At 34.7% G+C, this 23,425-nt stretch overlaps 1 protein-coding gene across 1 annotated transcript in view; it reads left to right on the plus strand.

Annotated features, from left to right (window-relative positions):
• Positions 1–20,581, plus strand: part of dhx38 (DEAH (Asp-Glu-Ala-His) box polypeptide 38) — a 35,382-nt gene extending 14,801 nt beyond the window's left edge. Inside the window, exons 14-27 of the mRNA XM_059358045.1 lie at positions 108–293; positions 1,349–1,489; positions 3,086–3,196; positions 3,747–3,863; positions 3,964–4,071; positions 4,504–4,616; positions 5,396–5,604; positions 8,912–9,066; positions 10,123–10,278; positions 11,572–11,706; positions 13,150–13,275; positions 13,373–13,468; positions 14,168–14,292; positions 20,092–20,581. Coding sequence (XP_059214028.1) covers positions 108–293; positions 1,349–1,489; positions 3,086–3,196; positions 3,747–3,863; positions 3,964–4,071; positions 4,504–4,616; positions 5,396–5,604; positions 8,912–9,066; positions 10,123–10,278; positions 11,572–11,706; positions 13,150–13,275; positions 13,373–13,468; positions 14,168–14,292; positions 20,092–20,173 — 1,860 coding nt within the window. The 3' untranslated portion in view covers positions 20,174–20,581. The remainder of the gene's footprint in view (positions 1–107; positions 294–1,348; positions 1,490–3,085; positions 3,197–3,746; positions 3,864–3,963; positions 4,072–4,503; positions 4,617–5,395; positions 5,605–8,911; positions 9,067–10,122; positions 10,279–11,571; positions 11,707–13,149; positions 13,276–13,372; positions 13,469–14,167; positions 14,293–20,091) is intronic.
• Positions 20,582–23,425: the final 2,844 nt, after the last annotated feature.

The raw sequence follows: 23,425 nt of genomic DNA on the forward strand, positions 1-23,425 counted from the left end.
TTTTTCCGTTAGTTTTCGTTAACTTTAATAACCTTGTTCTGTTACTTCAAAGTATTAAAGTGGTGCATATTATTTAGAGTTAACTCTACTGAACTTGTTGTCTTTAGGTCGGCTACGCGATCCGTTTTGAGGACTGCACGTCAGAGAAAACCCTGATCAAGTACATGACGGACGGGATCCTGCTGAGAGAATCTCTGAGGGAGTCGGACCTGGACCACTACAGCGCCGTCATCATGGACGAGGCCCACGAACGCTCTCTGAACACGGACGTGCTGTTTGGTCTGCTGAGGGAGGTCAGAACTCTAGAAACACTTTACACCTGTTAAAGAGCTTTTTAGGGCCAGTGCTCGGGCCCTAATGTATCCATAAGGATTATTTTTCTCCTTCTTTTTTAGGGCCCGAGCACTGACTAGTCAGTGAGGTACTCACATTATAAATACAGTCATGGAAAAAAATATTAAATCACCATTGTTTAATTTAAGAACTGATATCTAGACATTTAACATGGTTTTATTGATTATGATTTTGGTTATTATCTAGAAAACCATCGAAATAGACACAAATTGATGAAAAATAGATGAAAAAATTAACAAAAAGACACAAATTGACCAAAAATAGATGTAAAAATTGACTAAAAAAGACGCAAAATTACAAAAAATACAGTCATGAAAAAAAATATTAGACCATTGTTTTCTTCAGTTTCTTGTTCATTTTAATGTCTGGTTCAACTAAAGGTTCATTTGTTTGGACAAATATAATGATAACAACAAAAATATCTGATAAGAGTTTAATTTAAGAGCTGATATCTAGACATTTAACATGGTTTTATTGGTGATGATTTTGGTTATTATCTAGAAAACTAGATGAAAAAATGACCAAAAAGATGCAAAATGGCCAAAAATAGATGAGAAAATGACAAAAAAAAACGCAAATTACAAAAAAGTAGATGTTAATATTATCAAAAAAGACACAAAATGACCCAAAATAGATGTAAAAATTGACTAAAAAAGACGCAAAATGACAAAAATAGAACATATTAGACCCTTGTTTTCTTCAATTTCTTGTTCATTTTAATGTCTGGTACAACTAAAGGTTCATTCTCTGGAGGAGAACTGGTGGGTAATAAGTTCAGTGAAAACATTTAAAGTTCTGTTCATGTGTAGAGATGGAAGAACATTTAGGAAAAAGTCTGCTGCATATCTTATCCCAGTCTAGAGAATTAAATGTCTGAATCTGCTGTTCTAATGATACATTTAATAAATGACAGATTACCTTGTTTGGTTGCTTGTTTCCTCTTCAGATTTATTGTAAATAACCTGTGTTTCCTCTCCTGCTCTGTTTCCTCCAGGTCGTGTCTCGTCGTACTGATCTGAAACTCATCGTGACTTCTGCTACGATGGACTCTGACAAGTTTGCTGCATTTTTTGGCAACGTTCCTATTTTCCACATTCCAGGAAGAACATTTCCTGTAGACATCTTGTTTAGCAAGGTACGTTTTTATATTTCTGTTCTTCTTTCACCTACACTACACCCTAAATAAATAACATTATCTTTATATCCCAACTTCTGATCATTACTATTGTGCCACATTTCAGGAATTACTACTGTAACATAAATCTTTTTTTGTGTTCAACCCTCCTAAGTCTTGGGCTATTTTGTTGGTTTTTAACTACTTTTCATTCTACCTGTATATTCCACTTCAAAAAATCTTTTTCATGCCATGTTGGTATAATTTTTTTCAGCACAACCTCACCTAAATGACCTGATAATAAATAACCTTTGACTTATACCCTTTTTCGACCAGAGCCAGTTCTGGGCCTGTGCTCATGTGGTTCACAGTTGGTTCAACTTGCGAACCAGCTCTGAACCTGTTTACTTTTCAGCTTGTATATAAATAATGTTTGTAGTGTAGACATTTAATGAGCAAAACGTTCAAATAATACGTCATTAAGTCAAAATACAGTGAAAAGCTCAAAGTTATGAGACCAAACCGCTAAACGTCCTCTTTTCTATCTATATAACGTTATATATAACTTTATTGACACGTTGCCGTGGATACGCTCTGCTTCTCTCCTGGTGACGGCTCGCCTTGTTAGTGACCTGTCAATCAAAGGTAGCCCCGCCCCAAACATACCTAAACATATCAAATAAATGAATGAATGTTTTAGTTGGTTTCTCTCAGCGGCACCGAGTTGTTCTTGTTAGTCAGATAAGCCCACATGGATCACACAAAATTACACAAAAAGACACCAAAAAATTACCAAAAAGAAGGATGTAAAAAGATTTTTTTTTAAAACATGTGAAATGACAAAATGACCAACAATAAACCTTAAATGTTTCCCAAGCAGAACACCCAGGAAGACATTTTTAAAAAGGAGGTGTAAAATGACATAAAAAAGACACAGAATTCGCAAAAAAAAGACATAAGAGACCAACAAAAAATGTAAAATGACCAAAAAGGACATTATATCACCAAGAAAAACACACAAAATGACCAAAAAAGATGTGAAATTACAAAAAGAGACACTAAATTATCTAAGAAGGCACAAAGTTACCTAAAAACATGTTAAAAATGCCCAAAATAAGACATAAAATTACCAAAAATTACAAACCAGTATTGTTCTGCTTCTCTCCTGATGACGGCTCGCCTTGTCAGTGACCTGTCAATCAAAGGTAGCCCCGCCCCAAATCATACCTAAACATATCAAATAAATGAATGAAACACGTTTTAGTTGGTAACCCCACATGGATCAACATTTTAAACCCAAGAGACACAGTTGTAAAAGTGAACACAGTTTGCAATTGTATCATATAAGAGGTAAAATGAGGAAAACATCTAGTTCTATATTTTTATACTAAAATATTTGACCTTTCTCCGGTTTTAATTGGCCTAATGTCATCAAACAAAAACTGTCAGGAGTTTGGAGCCGGTCCTTCACAGGGAGGTTGATGGCAGAACTCAACGTTGCTTCTTTTTTATGTCGTGGCGTCATGAAGACGTGATGTGATTTGATCACGCTGGTGTCATCGTGGACTCGAGAGGGTTAATCCTAAATGTGTTTTGTTTTGTTGTTTTGTTGTGCAGACTCCTCAGGAGGACTACGTGGAGGCAGCAGTGAAACAGGCGCTGCAGATCCACCTCAGTGGGTTAATAGGAGACATCCTCATCTTTATGCCCGGCCAGGAGGATATCGAGGTAAGACACATGGCTGATCTGGATTTCATGTGCAAAACGTGCTGCAGCAGTAAAGTAGTACTTTTTTGCAAAATGACGAAAAAAGACACAAAATGACCAAAAAAGACGCAAAAAGACACAAAATGACTAAAAAAAAAAAGACGCAAAATGACCAAAACAGACACAAAATGACTAAAAAATGACACAAAATTACCAAAACAGACACAAAATGACCAAAAAAAGACACAAAATGACCAAAAAAAAGACACAAAATGACCAAAACAGACACAAAATTACCAAAACAGACTCATAAAGACACAAAATGACCAAAACAGACACAAAATGACAAAAAAGGACACAAAATGGCTAAAAAAAGACACAAAATGACAAAAAAAGACACTAAAGGCAGAAAATAACAAAAAAAAAGACACACAAAGACCAAAATAGATACAAAATGACAAAAAAGACACCTTTTTCTCTTTAAAAAGACAGACTGTAACCTCAGTCAGAGGTTCTTCTTCTTCTCCTCCTGTGTTCCTGTTAGTAGTAAGGTTCATCCTTCTGGTTCCAGGTGACGTCTGACCAGATCGTGGAGCGTCTGGAGGACCTGGAGAACGCTCCGGCTCTGGCCGTGCTGCCCATCTACTCCCAGCTGCCCTCTGACCTGCAGGCCAAGATCTTCCAGAAGGTTTCTATCTGGACCTGCATCTCCACTTCACATCCATCACTCTTTGTTATTAACAATGAGTGATAATATAAAGCTGACTGTTTTTATTTTTTCCCTTTAGGCTCCAGACGGTGTGAGGAAATGCATCGTGGCTACAAACATCGCTGAGACTTCCCTCACTGTGGACGGGATCATGTTTGTTGTAGATGCAGGATACTGCAAACTGAAGGTACTCACATTATATATATATATATATATATAATATATATATTCCACATTGCAGTGCTTTAAGATCTTTTGTTTAAAGAAATATGAAACCTTTTATGTCCTGTGGAGTCCCTCAGGGCTCAGTTCTGGGGCCCCTGTTGTTCTCACTGTACTTACTGCCCCTAGGACAGATCATAAACAGTTTTAACTTTTCTTATCATTTATATGCAGACGACACCCAACTCTGTTTCTCAGACGTATCTGTTTAGACATTTAGTGACGATATGTACCTGGTCAACCACGTGTCTAGGCTTTAATTCTGTTTTCTTGTTGTTTTTCTGTTTGCCTGTATGTTGTTTTATACCCTTGTAAAGAACTTTGTGGGTTTTTTTTCTGTGAAAAGTGCTTTATAAATACATTTTACTTACTTACTTGCTTTTCTTCCTGTCAACAGGTTTTCAACCCTCGTATTGGAATGGATGCTCTGCAGGTTTATCCCATCAGCCAGGCTAACGCTAACCAGCGCTCCGGCAGAGCTGGACGTACCGGACCAGGACAGTGTTACAGGTACAGGACGAGATTTGTGCATGGGTAGAAGTTATATATTTATATATAATCAAACATGGAATCATTACGGTAATTTAACCCTCGCTTCTGCTGGAAGCCCACAAAGCAGGAACACTCAGCATGGAGAAATGGAAACACTAGATTATGTCTGAAAAAAGTTGACAAAGACGAAAACGAAAGACATTTTCACTATAATTTTAGTTAGTTTTGTAACCACAAAATGCAGTTTTTATTTTTATTTCAGTTAACGAAAATGTTTTCTCAATTCTAGGTCCCGTTATTTCGTTAGTTTTTGTTAACTATAATAACCTGTGTGTGTGTGTGTGTGTGTGTGTGTGTGTGTGTGTGTGTGTGTGTGTGTGTGTGTGTGTGTGTGTGTGTGTGTGTGTGTGTGTGTGTCTCTGTGTGTGTGTGTGTCTCTGTGTGTGTGTGTGTGTGTGTCTGTGTGTGTGTGTGTGTGTGTCTCTGTGTGTCTCTGTGTGTGTGTCTCTGTGTGTCTGTGTGTGTGTGTGTGTGTGTGTCTCTGTGTGTCTGTGTGTCTGTGTGTCTGTGTGTGTGTGTGTGTGTGTGTGTGTGTGTGTGTGTGTCTCTGTGTGTCTCTGTGTGTCTGTGTGTGTGTGTGTGTGTGTGTGTGTGTGTGTGTCTCTGTGTGTCTGTGTGTGTGTGTGTGTGTGTGTGTGTGTGTGTGTGTCTCTGTGTGTCTGTGTGTGTGTGTGTGTGTGTGTGTGTGTGTGTGTCTGTGTGTGTGTGTGTGTCTGTGTGTGTGTGTGTGTCTCCAGGCTGTACACTCAGAGTGCGTATAAGAACGAGATGCTGACCACCACCATCCCAGAGATCCAGAGGACCAACCTGGCCAACGTGGTGCTGCTGCTGAAGTCTCTGGGGGTCCAGGACCTGCTGCTGTTCCACTTCATGGACCCCCCCCCTGAAGACAACATGCTCAACTCCATGTACCAGCTCTGGATCCTGGGGGCGCTCGACAACACAGGTGGGCTGATACCTAACGGTTGAAATTACAAGAGTTTGAGTTTATTTTTATTTATTTAAAACAGGGACAATACATATTAATGAACATAGACATGTAAATATGCAAGATTATAGCCAACGGCTAATTTCCATCTTTAGTCCCTTTGGCAGGTTGATGTCAATACCATAAGACAATAAAATCAATAAAACAACAAGTAGAACAGTTGAATGAACAGGAGGAGAGAAAACGTGTCCTTGAGAACACAATAGAACAGAAAATAAAAATAAAAGCAAGAACAATGAAAAGTATAGTGGATCATGGAACATAGAGTGTTAATGTGTAATTATATTGCAGATTGGCCGATAGCACAGTAAATATAAAGTGCTATTTTAAATACACAATACTTAATACACATTACATTTATTAAATACCAGCAATGGTAATTTTATGATATGATAAGAGACAACTGCAACTTAATCTGTGCATCATTCGTTCTTTCCATTTTCAATTGACAATCAAAAACCAAATAATGAAAAATTGACTGGTTATTTTGGCAAGGCAAGTTTATTTGTATAGCACAATTCAACACAAGGTGATTCAAAGTGCTTTACAAAAACATTAAAAACAGCAAGACACAATTGAAAACAGTAAAAACAGTCAATTAAAACAGGGAAATAAAAATGCAAATAAGATAAAATAAGATACAGCAGGATAAGAAAACGCTCAAAGTGAAGTCGGATCAATGATAGGTATTATGGTTTTGCCAAAAATGCTTTCTGTTCGAGGCCAGAAATTACAGTCTGTCCATCTCTGTTCTGGAACATTGGCAGTTGGTGGCAGTTAATTCTGTTGATTGCTTTGATCTGATTGCCTTTGATCTTTGATGTGATTACAGTTACAGATACACACACACACACACATGCATACACGCGCGCACACACACATTTTGAGGTTAAAGGGCATAGTTATAAATCTCTGAAGAATCTCATCATAGTGTACACACACCGGCAGTAGCCCCCGTGGCCCTTTCAAAATTTCCCCAGAGGAAATTTTCTGGCTTGTTTTTATTATAACACAAAAAATGAAAAAAAAATGCTTGTTTTTTCTTTCTTTTAATTGAAAACTGACGGCGGTTTAGAGCAGCTATTCTCAACCTTGGGGTCGGGACCCCAATTGGGGTCGCGAGATGATTTCTGGGGGTCAACAAATCATTTTGAAAGTCAGCTCTGTCTCCACTGTGTTAAAGTGTTCATGTGTTCATGTGCTTGTCTTTTTGGTCATTGGGGGGGTCATTTTGTGTCTTTTTTTTCATTTTGTGTCTTTTTTTGATCATTTTGTGGTCAATTTGTGTCTTTTTTTTTTTTGTCATTTTGTGTCTTTTTTTTGTCATTTTGTGTCTTTTGAGTCATTTTGTTTATTTTTCGGGCCATTTTGTGTCTTTTTCTGATCGTTTTGTGTCATAAAATATAAAAAAAATATATAAATGCACAGACAGAGAGATGTTTTAGTTGTTGTCTGCTTCATTATTTGTCCAAAATTCGTCGTATCGACTGAGTTTGTCTGATCTGAACTGTGATATTCTGTCCAGTGAGTGGAGGTCAATGGGGACAACATGCTGGTTAAACTGGGGGTCAATGGGGACAACATGCATGTTAAACTGGGGGTCCAGACTCAGAAAGGTTGAATCCACTGGTTCTGCAGTGATGCTGCAGCCAGTAAACATGCTGCAGGAGGAGCTGTGAGCTTTATCTGCTGCAGTAATTGCCTGGTAACTGATCCTGTGTTTGATTTGACTGGTCGGCTCTCATTTCGTAGCCAGATTCCAGAGGATTTGGGGCTTTGGGGCTGAGGGGGGCTTGATGAGTCCCTGTATGGTGTGTTAACAGCAGATTATCTCTGATTAAGGCTTACCTGTCCCAGACTGGCTGCTCTGCTGCTCTGCTCTTCCTCCTCATAAGCTCCTTAGACTCTGTCCTCTAATCATTTAAATCACAGCCGCCAAACTTTTTCATCTCACTCACACTTCACTGTCTTTTCTTCTTCTTCTTCTTCTTCTTCTTCTTCTTCTTCTTCTCTACAAGTATTCCGTCTGTCAGCAGTTCATCCTCCTCTCTCAGGCTGATAACAGACAAATAAGTGTCACATTATTCTGGTTTCTTCCTTCCATGGAAAAGAAGCTTATCGCTCGTCTTTTTCGTGCTTCTTCCCTTCTTTTTTTCCTTCTTCAAGTCCTAATTTTGGTCTAAAATTGGTGCGTTTATTATTATAAGGGCAAATGAATTGCGTTTTTGAGGGCTTTATCGTATTCCAAAACTCACCAAACTTGTCATTTTTCATTAGTTTTAGTTTTAATTACGTTGTGATTTTTTTGTTTTCAAATTCAGTTAGTTTTAATGGGTTTTTAGAGTGATTTTGTTAGTTTTAGCCAGTTTTAATTTTTTGGGAAAATGCTTAGTTTTAGTTTAGTTTTAATTAGTTGTAGTTTAGTTTTTATTAGTTGTAGTTGTTTTGTAATGGGGTATTTGTTAGTTGCCAGATTCAATACGGTAACAATAAATGTTTCCTGTTTGTCAATTTTTTCTCGTAAATTTGTCACTTTTTTTCTCGTAAATTTGACAATTTTTTCTTGTATATTCCTCACTTTTTTCTCGTAAATTTGTCACTTTTTTTCTAAAAAATTTGACAATTTTTTCCTGTATATTCCTCACTTTTTTCTCGGCAATTTGTCACTTTTTTTCTAAAAAAATTGACAATTTTTTCTTGTATATTCCTCACTTTTTTCTCGTAAATGTGTCACTTTTTTTCTCGTAAATTTGTCTTTTTTTTCTCAAAAATTTGACAATTTTTTCTTGTATATTCCTCACTTTTTTCTCGTAAATTTGTCACTTTTTTTCTCGTAAATTTGACAATTTTTTCTTGTATATTCCTCACTTTTTTCTCGTAAATTTGTCACTTTTTTTCTCATAAATTTGACAATTTTTTTCCTTGAATTCCTCACTTTTTTCTCGTAAATTCCTCACTTTTTTCTCGTAAATTTGTCACTTTTTTCTTGTAAATTTGTCACTTTTTTCTCGTAAATTTGTCACTTTTTTCTTGTAAATTTGTCACTTTTTTTCTCATAAATTTGTCACTTTTTTCTTGTAAATTTGTCACTTTTTTCTCGTAAATTTGTCACTTTTTTCTTGTAAATTTGTCACTTTTTTTCTCATAAATTTGTCACTTTTTTCTCGTAAATTTGTCACTTTTTTCTCGTAAATTTGTCACTTTTTTCTCGTAAATTTGTCACTTTTTTTCTTGTAAATGTGTCACTTTCTCTTCGTCCTTCCAGGAGCGTTGACCCCGACGGGCCGTCTGATGGTGGAGTTTCCTCTGGACCCGGCGCTCTCCAAGATGCTGATCGTGTCGTGTGATATGGGCTGCAGCGCCGACATCCTCATCATCGTCTCCATGCTGTCGGTGCCGGCCATCTTCTACAGACCCAAGGCACGTTTCAGACACTCACTCTTTCACTGAAACACAGACGGTTTCAGTTTTAGCTTACCAAGTGTCAGTGTGCAATAGATGGAAGGATGCCATCCCTATTTTTGATATTCCTATCCTTTTTTTTTTTTTCCACTTTTCTTTATTGGGGTACTTTTCTTTCGTTCACATACAAAAATAAAGATGATACAAGATGTTAATTTATGCTTGAAATCAACACGAAAGAACAGAATGATCATTGATCTTTTTTAGTTATTTTGTGTCTTTTTTAATCACTGTGTGTCTTTTTGGTCATTTTGTCTCTTTTTGTGTCTTTTTTTTTTTTTTTAGTAATTTTGTGTATTTTTGTGTCTTTTTGGTAATTTTGTGTCCTTTGTTGTGTCTTTTTTTACTCATTGTGTTTCTCTTTTTGGTCATTTTGTTTCTTTTTTGTCATTTTGTGTCTTTTTTTTTAGTAATTTTGTGTCTTTTTTGTCATTTTGTGTCTTTTTTTTAGTAATTTTGTGTCTTTTTTGGTCATTTTGTGTCTTTTTTTGGTCATTTTGTGTATTTTTTTGGTCATTTTGTGTCTTTTTTGGTCATTTTGTGTCTTCTTATCATGTTGTGTCTTTTTTTGGTCATTTTGTGTCTTTTTTTAGTCATTTTGTGTCTTTTTTTGGTCATTATGTGTCTTTTTTAGTCCTTTAGTCCAACATAAAATGTGATTTTGAATCTTTTTTTTACTTTGAAAACACTATCATGCTCAATAAAGCATTCTAAATGTGTCAAATGTGCCCAAAGGTGTCAAATCTACCATATAAGAGGGTTCCATCCAGTTCTATCATTTGATACTAAATCTATTTGAGCTTGTCTCCAGTTTTACTTGGTATATCATCATCAAACTGAAACTGGCCTCATGGAGTTTACAGCCAGAACTTTAGAGGTAAATGTACAGTAGGGCTCCACGCTGCTTTGTTTTATACTCTGATGGAGGCAACAAGTCTGGATTATTTGGAGCTTTTAGAGGGTTAAAATATAAATAAATCTTTATATTTTAAGCTTTAATGTGTCTCTCTGCAGGGTCGAGAGGAGGAGAGCGACCAGGTGAGGGAGAAGTTCTCGGTCCCGGAGAGCGACCACCTCACCTACCTGAACGTCTACATGCAGTGGAAGAACAACAACTACTCCAGCATCTGGTGCAACGAGCACTTCATCCACACCAAAGCCATGCGCAAGGTCAGGATCGTTTTTTATTATTGCCAAGCAGGTTGTTGTCACATGCTGTGGTGTATTCTGTCCTACAGAGTTGGTCAAAGTTGAGTTGTAACTAGAAATGAACTCCTTGATGTCAGTTTTTTTTTTGTCATTTTGTCTTTTTTTTGTTGTTGTCATTTTGTGTCTTTTTTTTTGTCATTTTGTGTCTTTTTTTGGGTCAAAATTAAGTTTGAACTAAACATGAACTCCTTGATGTCTGTTTTATCTTGTGACAAAGTTTTAGAATTCAATTTTGCTTTATTTCAGAGAAATAATTATATAAAAACCACAAAATCCAACTCAAAACCAAGCCACTTACCACAGTCTCATTTAGATATATATTAATTTAAACATAAATATAATAAAAATTTAGTTTATTTGAAAAGGAAATTATTATCTAGATAGTGATGAAGTAAAAAAGTGAGATAAAATGATTATTAAGACTAAAATATAACATTTCTTTATAATATTAAGTCTAAAATACACAAATCTTTGAATAGAGTTGTTGAACACTTTTAAATACACTGTTCATCTGTTATCAATATCTATTTTTCATGATTTTGTCTTTTTTGATAATTTTAACATCTATTTTTGGTCTTTTTGTGTCTTTTTTTAGTAATTTTTACATCAATTTTAGGTACTTTTGTGTCGTTTTTAGTCATTTAAACATACATTTTTGGTAATTTTGTGTCTTTTTCAATCATTTTTACATCTATTTTTGGTCATTTTGAGTCTTTTTTTTTTTATAATTTCAGCATCTATTTTGGTCATTTTGTGAGGTTTTTTTAGTCATTTCTACATCTATTTTTGGTCATTTTATGTCTTTTTTTTAATAATTTCAGCATCTATTTTGGTCATTTTGTGTCCTTTTTAGTCATTTTTACATTTATTTTTGGTCATTTTCTATATTTTTGATCATTTTTACATTTATTTTTGGTCATTTTGTGTCTTTTTTTAAAATCATTTTTACACCTATTTTTGGTCATTTTCTGTCTATTTCGATAACTTTGTGTCCTTTTTTGGTCATTTTTACACCTACAGTCATAGAAACATTCTTGATTATAACCAGAATCATTCTGAATAAAACCATGTTGTGTTACGTCACTGAGACAAACCCAAGACTAGAAAAAGACTGATATGAACCAGATTACTACCTTAAACTGAACCATGAAGATGACTCCAGTAAAACTAGATTAACTAAAGACTCTCAGCTTCTATTCTGGGTCTTTATCATAAGACTTCCTCTCACCAGTCCTACCTGTTGTGTGGTTGCAGGTGCGTGAGGTGCGCTCCCAGCTGAAGGACATCATGGTGCAGCAGAGGATGAACCTGATCTCCTGTGGTTCTGACTGGGACATCATCAGGAAGTGTATCTGTGCTGCGTACTTCCACCAGGCCGCCAAGCTCAAGGTACCTGCTGCTCTGTTCATACGTTACTGCTGGAGGCAGATTTATAGCAGCTTAATTACAGAGTGGAGAAATATCCTCCTGGCCTCACATTAATATGGCGCTAAAATCTGAAAGGGAATTTGAAATCATGACTCTATAATCAAGGCTCCCAGTTTGACTTACGAGCAGCCGGCTGACCGCAGCGATCGCAGCTGTTGGAGATACTTCACGTTTATTTTCCTGCTGTCTGAGGAGCAAATTAGCCCCAATGACCTGCTTCACTCTGACCTCAAGGAGCTCCACAAACACAGTTAACCCTTTGATGCACAGCATGGTCTACAGCAGGGGTCTCTAACTCAGATTACCTGGAGGCCGCTGGAGACAAAATGATCAAAAAAGAAAAATTGCAAAAAAGACACAAAATGACTGAAAAAGACACAAAATTAAATAAATAAAAAATTACTTAAAAAAGACAAAATTATTTAAAAAAGACACAGAATTACCAAAAAAGACAGAAAATTATTTTTTTTAAAACACAATCATTAAAAAAGACACAAAATTACCAAAAAAAGACACAATATTATTTAAAAAAAAAGATACAAAATTACAAAAAAAAGACACAAAATTACAAAAAAGACACAATTATTTTAAAAAGACACAAAATTATTAAAAAAAGGCATTAAATTATTTTCAAAATAAGTAACAAAATGACCAAAAACAGTAATTAAAGGGACCTTCCACACACAACACGGTAAAGTGCCATTCATATAAAACTCACATTAAACTTTCATATCAAGGTGGGGGCCACAAAATATCGTCACGAGGGCCACAATTGGCCCGCGGGCCGCCAGTTTGAGACCAATGGTCTAAAGTGACCCTACTAAGTTTTTATATAATATATCTTTGCAATAAATTAATTTCATCATTCAGTATTTCAGGTTTTCCTCAAATAACTTTGTTTTTTTTATCATTGTCTTAATTTTTTGTTTTCATTTCTTACTTTTTGAATAAAACCCCTTTTTTGTATCATTACACTTCTAATGCACAAGGTCATTTCTGACCCATGTTGTGCATATTTTTAGTCATTTTAACGTTTATTTTTGGTCATTTTGTGTCTTATTTAGTCATTTTAACGTTTATTTTTGGTCATTTTGTGTCTTATTTAGTCATTTTAACGTTTATTTTTGGTAATTTTGTGTCTTTTTTAGTCATTTTAATGTCTATTTTTGGTCATTTTGTGTCTTCTTTGGTCGTGTAATAAATAAAAATAAAAGATATTCAAACACACAGCAGCATGAAATAACATGAGAAATGAATGAGGGTTATTTTAGACCATGTTGGTCATTAGAAGGTGTTTATATGTTGAGCATCAAAGGGTTAAACTGACATTTTCCCACCCAGAAATTCCGAGTGGCACATGTAATTATTTATTATTTCTGCGTTGTGTTCTGTGTCTGCTCCCAGGGAATCGGGGAATATGTGAACGTGAGGACAGGAATGCCGTGTCACCTCCATCCCACCAGCTCGCTGTTCGGGATGGGCTACACCCCCGACTACATCATCTACCACGAGCTCGTCATGACAACCAAGGTAAAGAAATAAAATAACAACAAAAAATCCTTCTGCTGCTGGCAGCATGAGAGAGATTAATAACTGACTGATGGTGTTTAATGTGTGTGTGTTGCAGGAGTACATGCAGTGTGTAACAGCAGTGGACGGAGAGTGGCTGGCTGAACTGGGACCAATGTTCTACAGCATCAAACACGCTGGGAGGAGCAGACAGGTGAGGCCTACCTGGATGGACTAAATGATAAAAACTAAAGGATGGATCTTTAGCAGTGTCTCCTCCAAGCTGTGGAACAGTTTACTGCTGCATATCTGCTCCTCAGAGACTTTGTACACTGTTTCAGTTCTACTTTTCTTATTTTGTTAGTTTTTATAATAATCTATAATAATATTGGGTTGTGCCCAGTTCAACCAAAAAGGTTTACGGATGAAAAAAGTTGACAAAGACCAAAACTAAGGACATTTTCACTATAATTTTAGTTAGTTTTAGTTAGTTTTGGAACCACAAAATACAGTTTCAGTTAGTTATCGTTTTTAAAAAAAACGATAAAAATGATTTAAAGAAGAAGTTACATCTCTTTGTAGGGTCCTTAAAATTCTCGTTTTTATTTTTATTTCATTTAAAGAAAATGTTTTTTTCAATTCTAGTTTTCATATTTTGTTAGTTTTTGTTATCATTTTTTAAAAACAATAAAAAATATTAAAATAGAAGAAGAAGAAGAAGTAGAAGAAGTTATATCTCTTTGTAGGGTCCTTTTTAAAATAACGTTTTTATTTTTATTTCAGTTAACTAAAATGTTTTTTCATATCTAGTTTTCTTATTTCGTTAGTTTTGTGCCCAGTTTAACCAGAAAGTGATCTTTTTCTGTCAACCTTTCTCATCGTTCTGTTTGTATTTTTGTTTCTCCTCCTGCAGGAGAACCGGCGGCGGGCCAAGGAGGAGATCACCAACATGGAGGAGGAGATGTCGATGGCGGAGGAGCAGCTCCGTGCTCGCCGAGAGGAGCAGGAGAAGAAGAACAACAACTCTGGCACTGTGAGGTAAGAGTCTCCTCCTCCTCCTCTCTCCTCCTGCTCCTCCTCCTCCTCCTGCTCCTCTAACAATAGTTCCCTCTGGGCCTCATTCTCCATCTACAGTCACATAGAAACATTTAATTTACCTTCCTCACTGCCAATCCATATCTCCTCCTCCTCCTCCTCCTCCTCTCTCCTCCTCCTCCTCTCTCGCTCCTCATGATGAGCTTTTCTCACCTCTGCTCCCTGCAGACGAGACAAAAAGAAATAATATTGACTCCTGGCTGACCTCCATTACTGCAGCAATTTAAATGGAGCCGTAGCCGAGCGGAGGGAGGAGGAGGGAGGAGGAGGGAGGAGGAGGGAGGAGGAGGGAGGAGGACGTTCAGTTTCAAATTAGACCAAAAAATTAATTTCACAGCCGTCCGCCAGCTTTACAGACAGAAATCAGGTTATAAAGACTTTAGATTTTAGAAGAAGAAGAAGAAGAAGAAGAAGAAGAAGAAGTTTTCTTGTTAATTAATCAGCTGGTTTATCTGTCTGAGTCTGAAACAGACCTGTGAAATAATCAGAGAGGAGCTTTAGGATTCAGGATTAGATTTAACAGAAGAAGCTGATGTGATGATGAAAGTCTCCGGTTCTCCTGGAGCTCTTTGCTTCTCTTTGGTTCTCTTTGTCCTCCAGGAGAACCTCACAAACGTCTCGTCTTTGAAATATTCTCCTGTCTGTTTATCACTCGTCTCCCTGTTCACCAGCACAGATCACTGGTGTGAATTAGTGAAAGCAACAGTCTCTTGTTTTGTGTTAAAGGCTTCGTTTACACGTTTAGGACGCTTAAAATGGTAAAAAGGACAAAATATTTGATGTGAAGTGCCTTTCGTTTAGACGGTGACAGAGTTTTTGGGGCTTAAAAACGTTTAAAAAATGTGAAACCAGCCTCCAGAGTAGAGCTGTGCCGTATTGTATCGTTCACGATTATACCGGTATATTTTTTTATGGGTTTAAAAAAAATGCATGTCATGATATTGGCAACATTCCTACTTCTTGATGTAGTGGTGTAAGGGTTTCCTATTAATGACCTAGACTGTGGTGGCCCGCTATAGTCTCATGTGCTGCACTAACGTCACATTTCAAGTTACTGAAAGTTAGGGTTGTCAAAAGTATCAATACTTAAAAAAGTGTCGATACTAAAACTTTGTATCCGGATACTATTCTCATTTTCAAAAGTATCGATACTAAAACTTTGTATCCGGATACTATTCTCATTTTCAAAAGTATCGATACTAAAACTTTGTATCCGGATACTATTCTCATTTGCAAAAGTATCGATACTAAAACTTTGTATCCGGATACTATTCTCATTTGCAAAAGTATCGATACTAAAACTTTGTATCCGGATACTATTCTCATTTGCAAAAGTATCGATACTAAAACTTTGTATCCGGATACTATTCTCATTTGCAAAAGTATCGATACCCCCCCACCTTTCGTTTCAAACTGACCTATTACTGATGTTATCGTAGCATTAATGTTAGCCGTGTTATTATTAGCCGTTAGCCGCAGCTAGCAATTGAAGGCTGACGTCACGTTAATGATTATAAACAACGTAAATTAATAAATCAGGCACGTAGTATGCCCATATTATGTTTATTGACACAGTGTCAGTGTACAAAAGCATTAAGAGTAAATACGTTTATATAAATGTTGGTGACTGAAAAGTGTTATTTTCTCTCTTGAAGTCCCAGAATGAAGCAGAGAAAAGTCGACTTATTCATCAAGCTTTCCTAATATTGTGCACAGCATGCAAAATATTGTTCTAATTGTTATTGTTTATTGTATTTATTTATTTTTTGCACTACCTCAGACCTGAAGCTTGTTATCATAGTTGCAGTTTCTTTTTGCACAAAAAACAAAACTTCAAAACAAGAACCTGTCTGTAATGTATCAGTCCCCACAGAGAGATGTCTTTGTGTGGGTCTGCGCGAACCAAAATAAATCCAACCAACCTGTTTCCGGGCCGTCAGAGATCCAAACACACTGCTGCATTATGCTGTTTGTTAGCCACGAGCTAACATTAGCTAACAATTAAAGTTGTTTTAATCACAAAAAGCTACTATTACTTTTGTACGGGTGCTTGAAATCCTTGAAAATGCTTGAATTTAAATGTTATATATGTATTTCTCTTGCAATCTGACTATATCCATCTATAGATAATCACATGTTCAATGTAAAAAATAATGAGTAGCCTATCTGAAATGAAAACCATTCCTCCTGACTGAAAAATATATGTAAAAATGACCAAAAAAGACACAAACTGACCAAAAATAGATGTAAAAATGACCAAAAAAGCCTCAAAATTACAAAAATAGATGCAAAAATTACCAAAAAATGACACAAAATTGTCGAAATAGAAACAAACTGACCAAAATAGATGTAAAAATGACCAAAAAAGCCTCAAAATTACAAAAATAGATGTAAAAATGACCAAAAAATGACACAAAATTGTCGAAATAGAAACAAACTGACTAAAAAAGACACAAAATGATGAAAATAGATGTAAAAATTACCAAAAATACAGTCATGGAAAAAAGTATTTGAGCGTTCCTCCTGAAAGTGTAACACCATCTCTGTTGGTTTGGTTCAGTGAAATCTCCCCTTTTACTATGTAAGAACTCATCTAAAACATGCAGCTTACAACAGGTGAAGATACTGGAAAAGACTGGAAATTTACCTGGAAAGTCCTTGAAAAAAGCTTGAATCTGACCACTGATAAAGAGTACCAACCCTGCCTGTCACTATACAAATGCAGCTTTCAAAATAAGAGCACAGAATCCACCACAGAAATTACAATTACAATAATTTTTTTATTATTTGTTAATACTCAAGAGTCAAGAGTATTTTTTTTTTAATTTGGCAACTGTTGAGATTTGCAATTTACACTACATTTAGATTTATGATTGATTTTTATTTTGTTGTGCGATTTTTATTTATTTATAAAGACTAAAAAACAATTTTCTATATATTTTTCCGTATTTTTTAATATCGTCAAGAATATTGATTTCGCAAAAATACTCTGAAATATCGCAGAAAATATCGTGATAATCTTTTAGGGCCATATCGCCCTAAAAGTAAAAATTTCTACATGTATTGATGATTTAATTTTAATGCTCAAAAATCATGATGGTTTATTTGACCTTTGACCCCAAAAATGTAGTTACTGTCTGTCGCTGTCTTTGTCACAAGATAAAACAGACATCAAGGCTTTCATTTTTAGTTATAACTCAATTTTGACCCAAAAAAAGACACAAAGTGACTAAAAAAAGACACAAAATGATTAAAAAATTACACGAAATGACCAAAAAAATACACAAAATGACTGAAAAAGACACAAAAAGATACACTGCTTGGTTTTGAGTTGGATTTTGTGGTATTTTATATAATTATTTCTCTGAAATAAAGCAACGTTTAAATCTAAAACTTTGTCACCAGATAAAAACAGACATCAAGGAGTTCATTTTTAGTTATAACTCAATTTAGACCCAAAATGTAGCTACTGCAGTTAGACTCTGTAGGACTCAGTTCAGTCCAATGCTAACCATCTGTAGCATTGTGCTAAAGCAGTAGCAGCAGCAGCAGCAGCAGTAGTAGCATTAGCATTAGCAGCAGCTAGCTGGTTTAAAGGTGCTGAAGGTGAGGAAGAGTGTGAATATGAAGGTAAAGCAGCAGGACTCAGAGTTAAAAGCTGCTGGAGTCTGTGTGAAGAGCTCTGACAGCACAATCTATCATCTTTAATTACTGCAGACACACACACACACACCTGCAGCCATCAGGCCGTAACCTCCTTCTGTCACTGTCCCGTTCTGTCTCCTCCTTCACTTTAGGACAAATTGTTGCACTTCCTTTAATACACAAGCTGCTGCTAGCTTCACAACAGCTACACACACACACACACACACACACACACACAGTACAAGACAGTACAGTGTGTGTGTGCAAATACGCCAACAATGCACACATGTGGAGTGTTTACTGGATTTAAACACAGATTTAACTCTCCAGGCTTTTAAAGGAGCATTCCACTAGTTTTACCATTCACATTCATGTTTTGTTGTCCTACAAATCTATTTATTTTGGTGCAGTAAAATCAGCCTAAACTGCATTATCACACTGTGTACTTTAAATTTGATAGTAAATGAAGATTTGACACAGAGTACGGTGATTTGACTAAACAACTTAAGAAAATTTCAGAAGCGTGCTGATTGATTTTCAGCTCATATTAGACATGAACAGAGCTGTAAGAGAGAAAAATACATCAATAAATGTGAAGCTGTGTAGCCTGCAGGCAAAAATGTGAAGTACACATCGGCCTTATTATATTATTATTGTTGGTTTTACTGACTATTTTGTATTTAACCTATAACTGCTGTAACTACATTTTTGGTCAAAATTTAGTTAAAACTAAAAATTAACTCCTCGATGTCTGTTTTATCTCTATCTTATTGAAATTTTGCTTTATTTCAGAGAAATAATTATATAATAACCACAAAATCCAACTCAAAACCAAGCCATTTACCACAGTCTGATTTGGACATATATATACTAATTTAAACATAAAAATAATAGAAATTATAAGTTTATTTGAAAGGGAAATTGTTATCTAGATAGTGATGAAGTAAAAAAAAGTGAGATAAAATTATATTAAGACTAAAATTTCTTTATAATATTAAGTCTAAAATACACAAATCTTTGTATTTAGAGTTGTTAAACACTTTTAAATACACTTATAAGAAAATCAATTTAAAAATGTTTTATTCACTGAATAAACAAAATATAACAACATATAACAACATTATAGTTCCTGCTCTCTGTTTATCATCACTATTAGAACCTTTTACAGCAAAACCACAGACAGGAACTATGTTTTTGGGGTCAAAGGTCAAATAAATCATCATGATTTTTTAGCATAAAAATGACATCATCAATATAGTATATATAATATAGAAAAATTTTGGTCATTTTGTGTCTTTTTTAAAATTCATTTGGTGTCTTTTTTTATTCATTTTGTCTTTTTTGTCATTTTGTGTCTTTTTTTTATTCATTTTGTCTTTTTTGTCATTTTGTGTCTTTTTATTCATTTTGTATTTTTTATTCATTTTGTCTTTTTTAGTCATTTTATGTCTTTTTTTAATTCATTTTGTGTCTTTTTTTTATTCACTTTGTGTCCTTTTTCAGCATTTGTCTTTTTTAGTCATTTTGTGTGTTTTTTTTATCATTTTGTGTCTTTTTTTTATCATTTTGTGTCTTTTTTGTCATTTTGTGTCTTTTTTTGTCATTTTGTGTCTTTTTTAATCATTTTGTGTCTTTTTTTTGGTCATTTTGTGTCTTTTTTTAATCATTTTGTGTCTTTTTAATCATTTTGTGTCTTTTTTTTAGTCATTTTGTGTCTTTTTAATCATTTTGTGTCTTTTTTTTTAGTCATTTTGTGTCTTTTTAAAATTCATTTTGTGTCTTTTTAAAATTCATTTTGTGTCTTTTTTTGTCATTTTGTCTTTTTTGACATTTTGTGTCTTTTTTTGTCATTTTGTCTTTTTTGACATTTTGTGTCTTTTTTTAGTCATTTTGTGTCTTTTTTTGTCATTTTGTCTTTTTTGACATTTTGTGTCTTTTTTTAGTCATTTTGTGTCTTATGTTACATTAAAAAAAGCAGTTTTTGTCAGTTCAACCCTTTGTGTAGCTGCAGTTAGACTCTGTATGACAGTATTTAATCAACAACATATTGTCACAGGGACTAAAACTTGACTTTTTCTCTTTTCTTTTTTTTTTTAGGGCTGTGAAAATCTGCACCCCAGGAAGAAAAGACGAAGCTCCCATGACGCCCAGACGCACCCCGGCCCGCTTCGGACTGTAGAACCAGAACCAGAACCAGGACCAGGACCAGAACCTGAACCAGGACCTCCTGGAGGTTAAACCCATGTTGATTTCTTCTCATCTAGAACTCACCAGCAGAAGCAACCCCAGTGTAACTCCCAGCTGTTGTGCTGCAGTTCCTGATCCCGCCACTAGAGTGAGAACTTGTATAAGGCACCAGACGAGCCGCTCCACCACAAACCATTTCATGATCACATGTAAGAAATAAAGGACTGCAGCTAGTTTGTTTTTTGTATATTCAGTATTTATATGTTACAGTGTTTTTACTGATGTCTCTCTAATGATTTTATCTGAGCTGGAAACGATTAATTTTCTATCTTCTGTTGCTTTTTCTCCATCCTGACTGTATCCTGAGAGGGAAACTGATAAATAGTTGATCTGATTTCAATGTTCCTTGTCTTTGTGTCCTTGTGTTTACTGGTTCTAGTGCTGCAGCTGTGTGTGTGTGTGTGTGTGTGTGTGTGTGTGCTGTGTGTGTCACCATGAGGGGCTCCTCTACAGCACTATTCACACTCTACTTGTGTTATGAGTGTCTCCAGACTCTACAGTCGTATTGTTGTGGCCCCAAACACACAAAAAAAACACTCAATTGACCCTTTTCCACTTCCTGTTCACCTTGTTTCACCAGTGTAATGTACCACACAAAATTTTTTTTTACATTAAACACACAAAAAGACAAAAATCACATATAAAACGCACAACAAAAAACACAAAGACAAAAAATAAAATAAAACGCACAAAAAAAACCACACAAAAAGACAAAAAACACATATAAAACGCACAACAAAATACACACAAAAAGACAAAAACCACATATAAAATGCACAACAAAATACAAAAAACACAAAAAGACAAAAAACATTAAACGCACAACAAAATACATAAAACACACAAAAAGACAAAAAACACATAAAATGCACAACAAAATACAAAACACAAAAAGACAAAAAACATATAAAACGCACAGCAAAATACAAAAAACACACAAAAAGCACACAAAAAGACAAAAGACATAAAACGCACAACAAAAAACACAAAAAGACAAAAAACACATAAAATGCACAACAAAATACAAAAAACACACAAAGACAAAAAAAAAAAAACGCACAACAAAATACATAAAACACACAAAAAGACAAAAAACATAAAACGCGCAACAAAAACCACATAAAATGCACAACAAAATACAAAAAACACGCAAAAAGACAAAACACATAAAAAACGCACAACAAAATACATAAAACACAAAAAGACAAAAAACAAACGCACAACAAAATACAAAAAACACACAAAAATCCAAAAACCACATGTAAAAAATAAAATAAAATAGAATTTGACCATTTTTGACAAAAATCGACATGTATGACTTGTTTAGGGGCTCATTTTTGGACATCCCATAATATGGTGTTTTTTTAACCATTTTTGGACGCTCAACTGACCTTTTTCTACTTCCTGTTAACTTGTTCCAACAGTGTAATAATGTACCACACAAAAAAATTACAAAAAATACACATAAAACACACGCACACACACAAAAATGCAACAAAATACAAAAAACACACAAAAAGACAAAAACCACATACAAAAAATAAATAAAATAAAATAGAATTTGACCATTTTTGACAAAAATCGACATGTAATATATAGTATGACTTTTTTTTAGGGGGTCATTCTTGGACATCCCATAATACGGTGTTTTTTAACCATATTTGGACAATCAGCTGACCGACTGTTTCTCCTTCCTGTTAACTTGTTCCAGCAGTAATAATGTAGCACAGCTTTGCTATCAGGCTGATTAAACATGTCCACTGTTTTATTTTCATGGTCAAAAATAGCACAAAACAGTTTCCTTTGTGGTTTTTCTTTGCTAATGTCTCTTTTAAACGTGTGAATGTGTTGATGTGCCCTCTGCTGCCCTCAGCTGATCAGAATATCATTTATCAGCTTCACATAGACTTTATTACATCTGTTATAAAGAGTTTAGTGAGGCCATGTTTGCATAGTGACACTGGTTCTGTTTATGGGATCTGAGACAGCAGAATGGCTGCTAGCTAATGGGGTTTTTTTTTTCTTTTGTAAATGAAAAAAATAAATGTTAGCTATTTTTTTAATCCACAGTGATTTCATTTGATATTGTAAGTCACTAATGTGTCTTTGTGCACGGCTAGTTTCTAACATAATTATGTCATTTAGATGCACATTTTTAAGTTGGTTGTTGCAGCAGCATGAATGATGGCTCAATAAGTGAACGTCATGCAAATTAGTCCAGGCTGTAAATTCTCTCTGTGGCACCAGTCGCCCTATAAAAACAAGTGGTGGATGCTTCATTTACACCTTCTCAGCTGCCTGTAATGCATAATAATAATAATAGTCAAAAAAATATATATATAAAAGAACTTGTCATACTGAAAGGTTGTCCAGAAATATATATATATATATATTTTTTTTTTAATTCTTTTCATGTCTTTGTAAGTCATTTTGTGTCTTTTTTTTTGTCATTTTGTGTCTTTTTTTAGTCATTTTGTGTATTTTTTGTCTTTTTTTAGTCATTTTGTGTCTTTTTTTAGTCATTTTGTGTATTTTTTGTCTTTTTTTTTGTCATTTTGTGTCTTTTTTTAGTCCTTTAGTCCAACATAAAATGTGATTTTGAATCTTTTTTTTACTTTCAAAACACTATCATGCTCAATCAAGAATTTTAAATGTTGCAAATGTGCATTAATTTCAGAGTACACTGAGACATTAAACTGCATCATTTTCAATTAAATTCTGGAAAAGTTGGGGTGTTCTAAAACTTTTGACCAGAAGTGTAAATATATATATATAAAACAAAACCCCACCATATTATAGTATGTCCAAAAATTGAAGGAAAAAAAATGAAATAGTATGACTTTTTTTGGATTTGGGGTCATTTTTGGTGTTTTCACGCTTTTTTTGGACAAACTATACTACCACATGTATCAACAGACTATAATTGATCAATTTTAAGCATTTTTAGGCATTTTTAAATTTGACCATTTTTGACAAAAATCGACATGCTATAGTATGAGGTTTTTTTTGAGGGGGTCATTTTTGGATTGAAAACACCATATTATGGGAATAATATGGTGTTTTCATGTCATTTTTGGACAAACTATACTACCACATGTGACCAATTTTAAGCATTTTTAAAGCATGTTGATAAAAATCAACATGCTATACTATGACTTTTTTTTGAGGGAGTCATTTTTGGACA

Source organism: Centropristis striata, chromosome 2 (genome assembly GCF_030273125.1).
Source record: "Centropristis striata isolate RG_2023a ecotype Rhode Island chromosome 2, C.striata_1.0, whole genome shotgun sequence".
NCBI lineage: Eukaryota > Metazoa > Chordata > Actinopteri > Perciformes > Serranidae > Centropristis > Centropristis striata.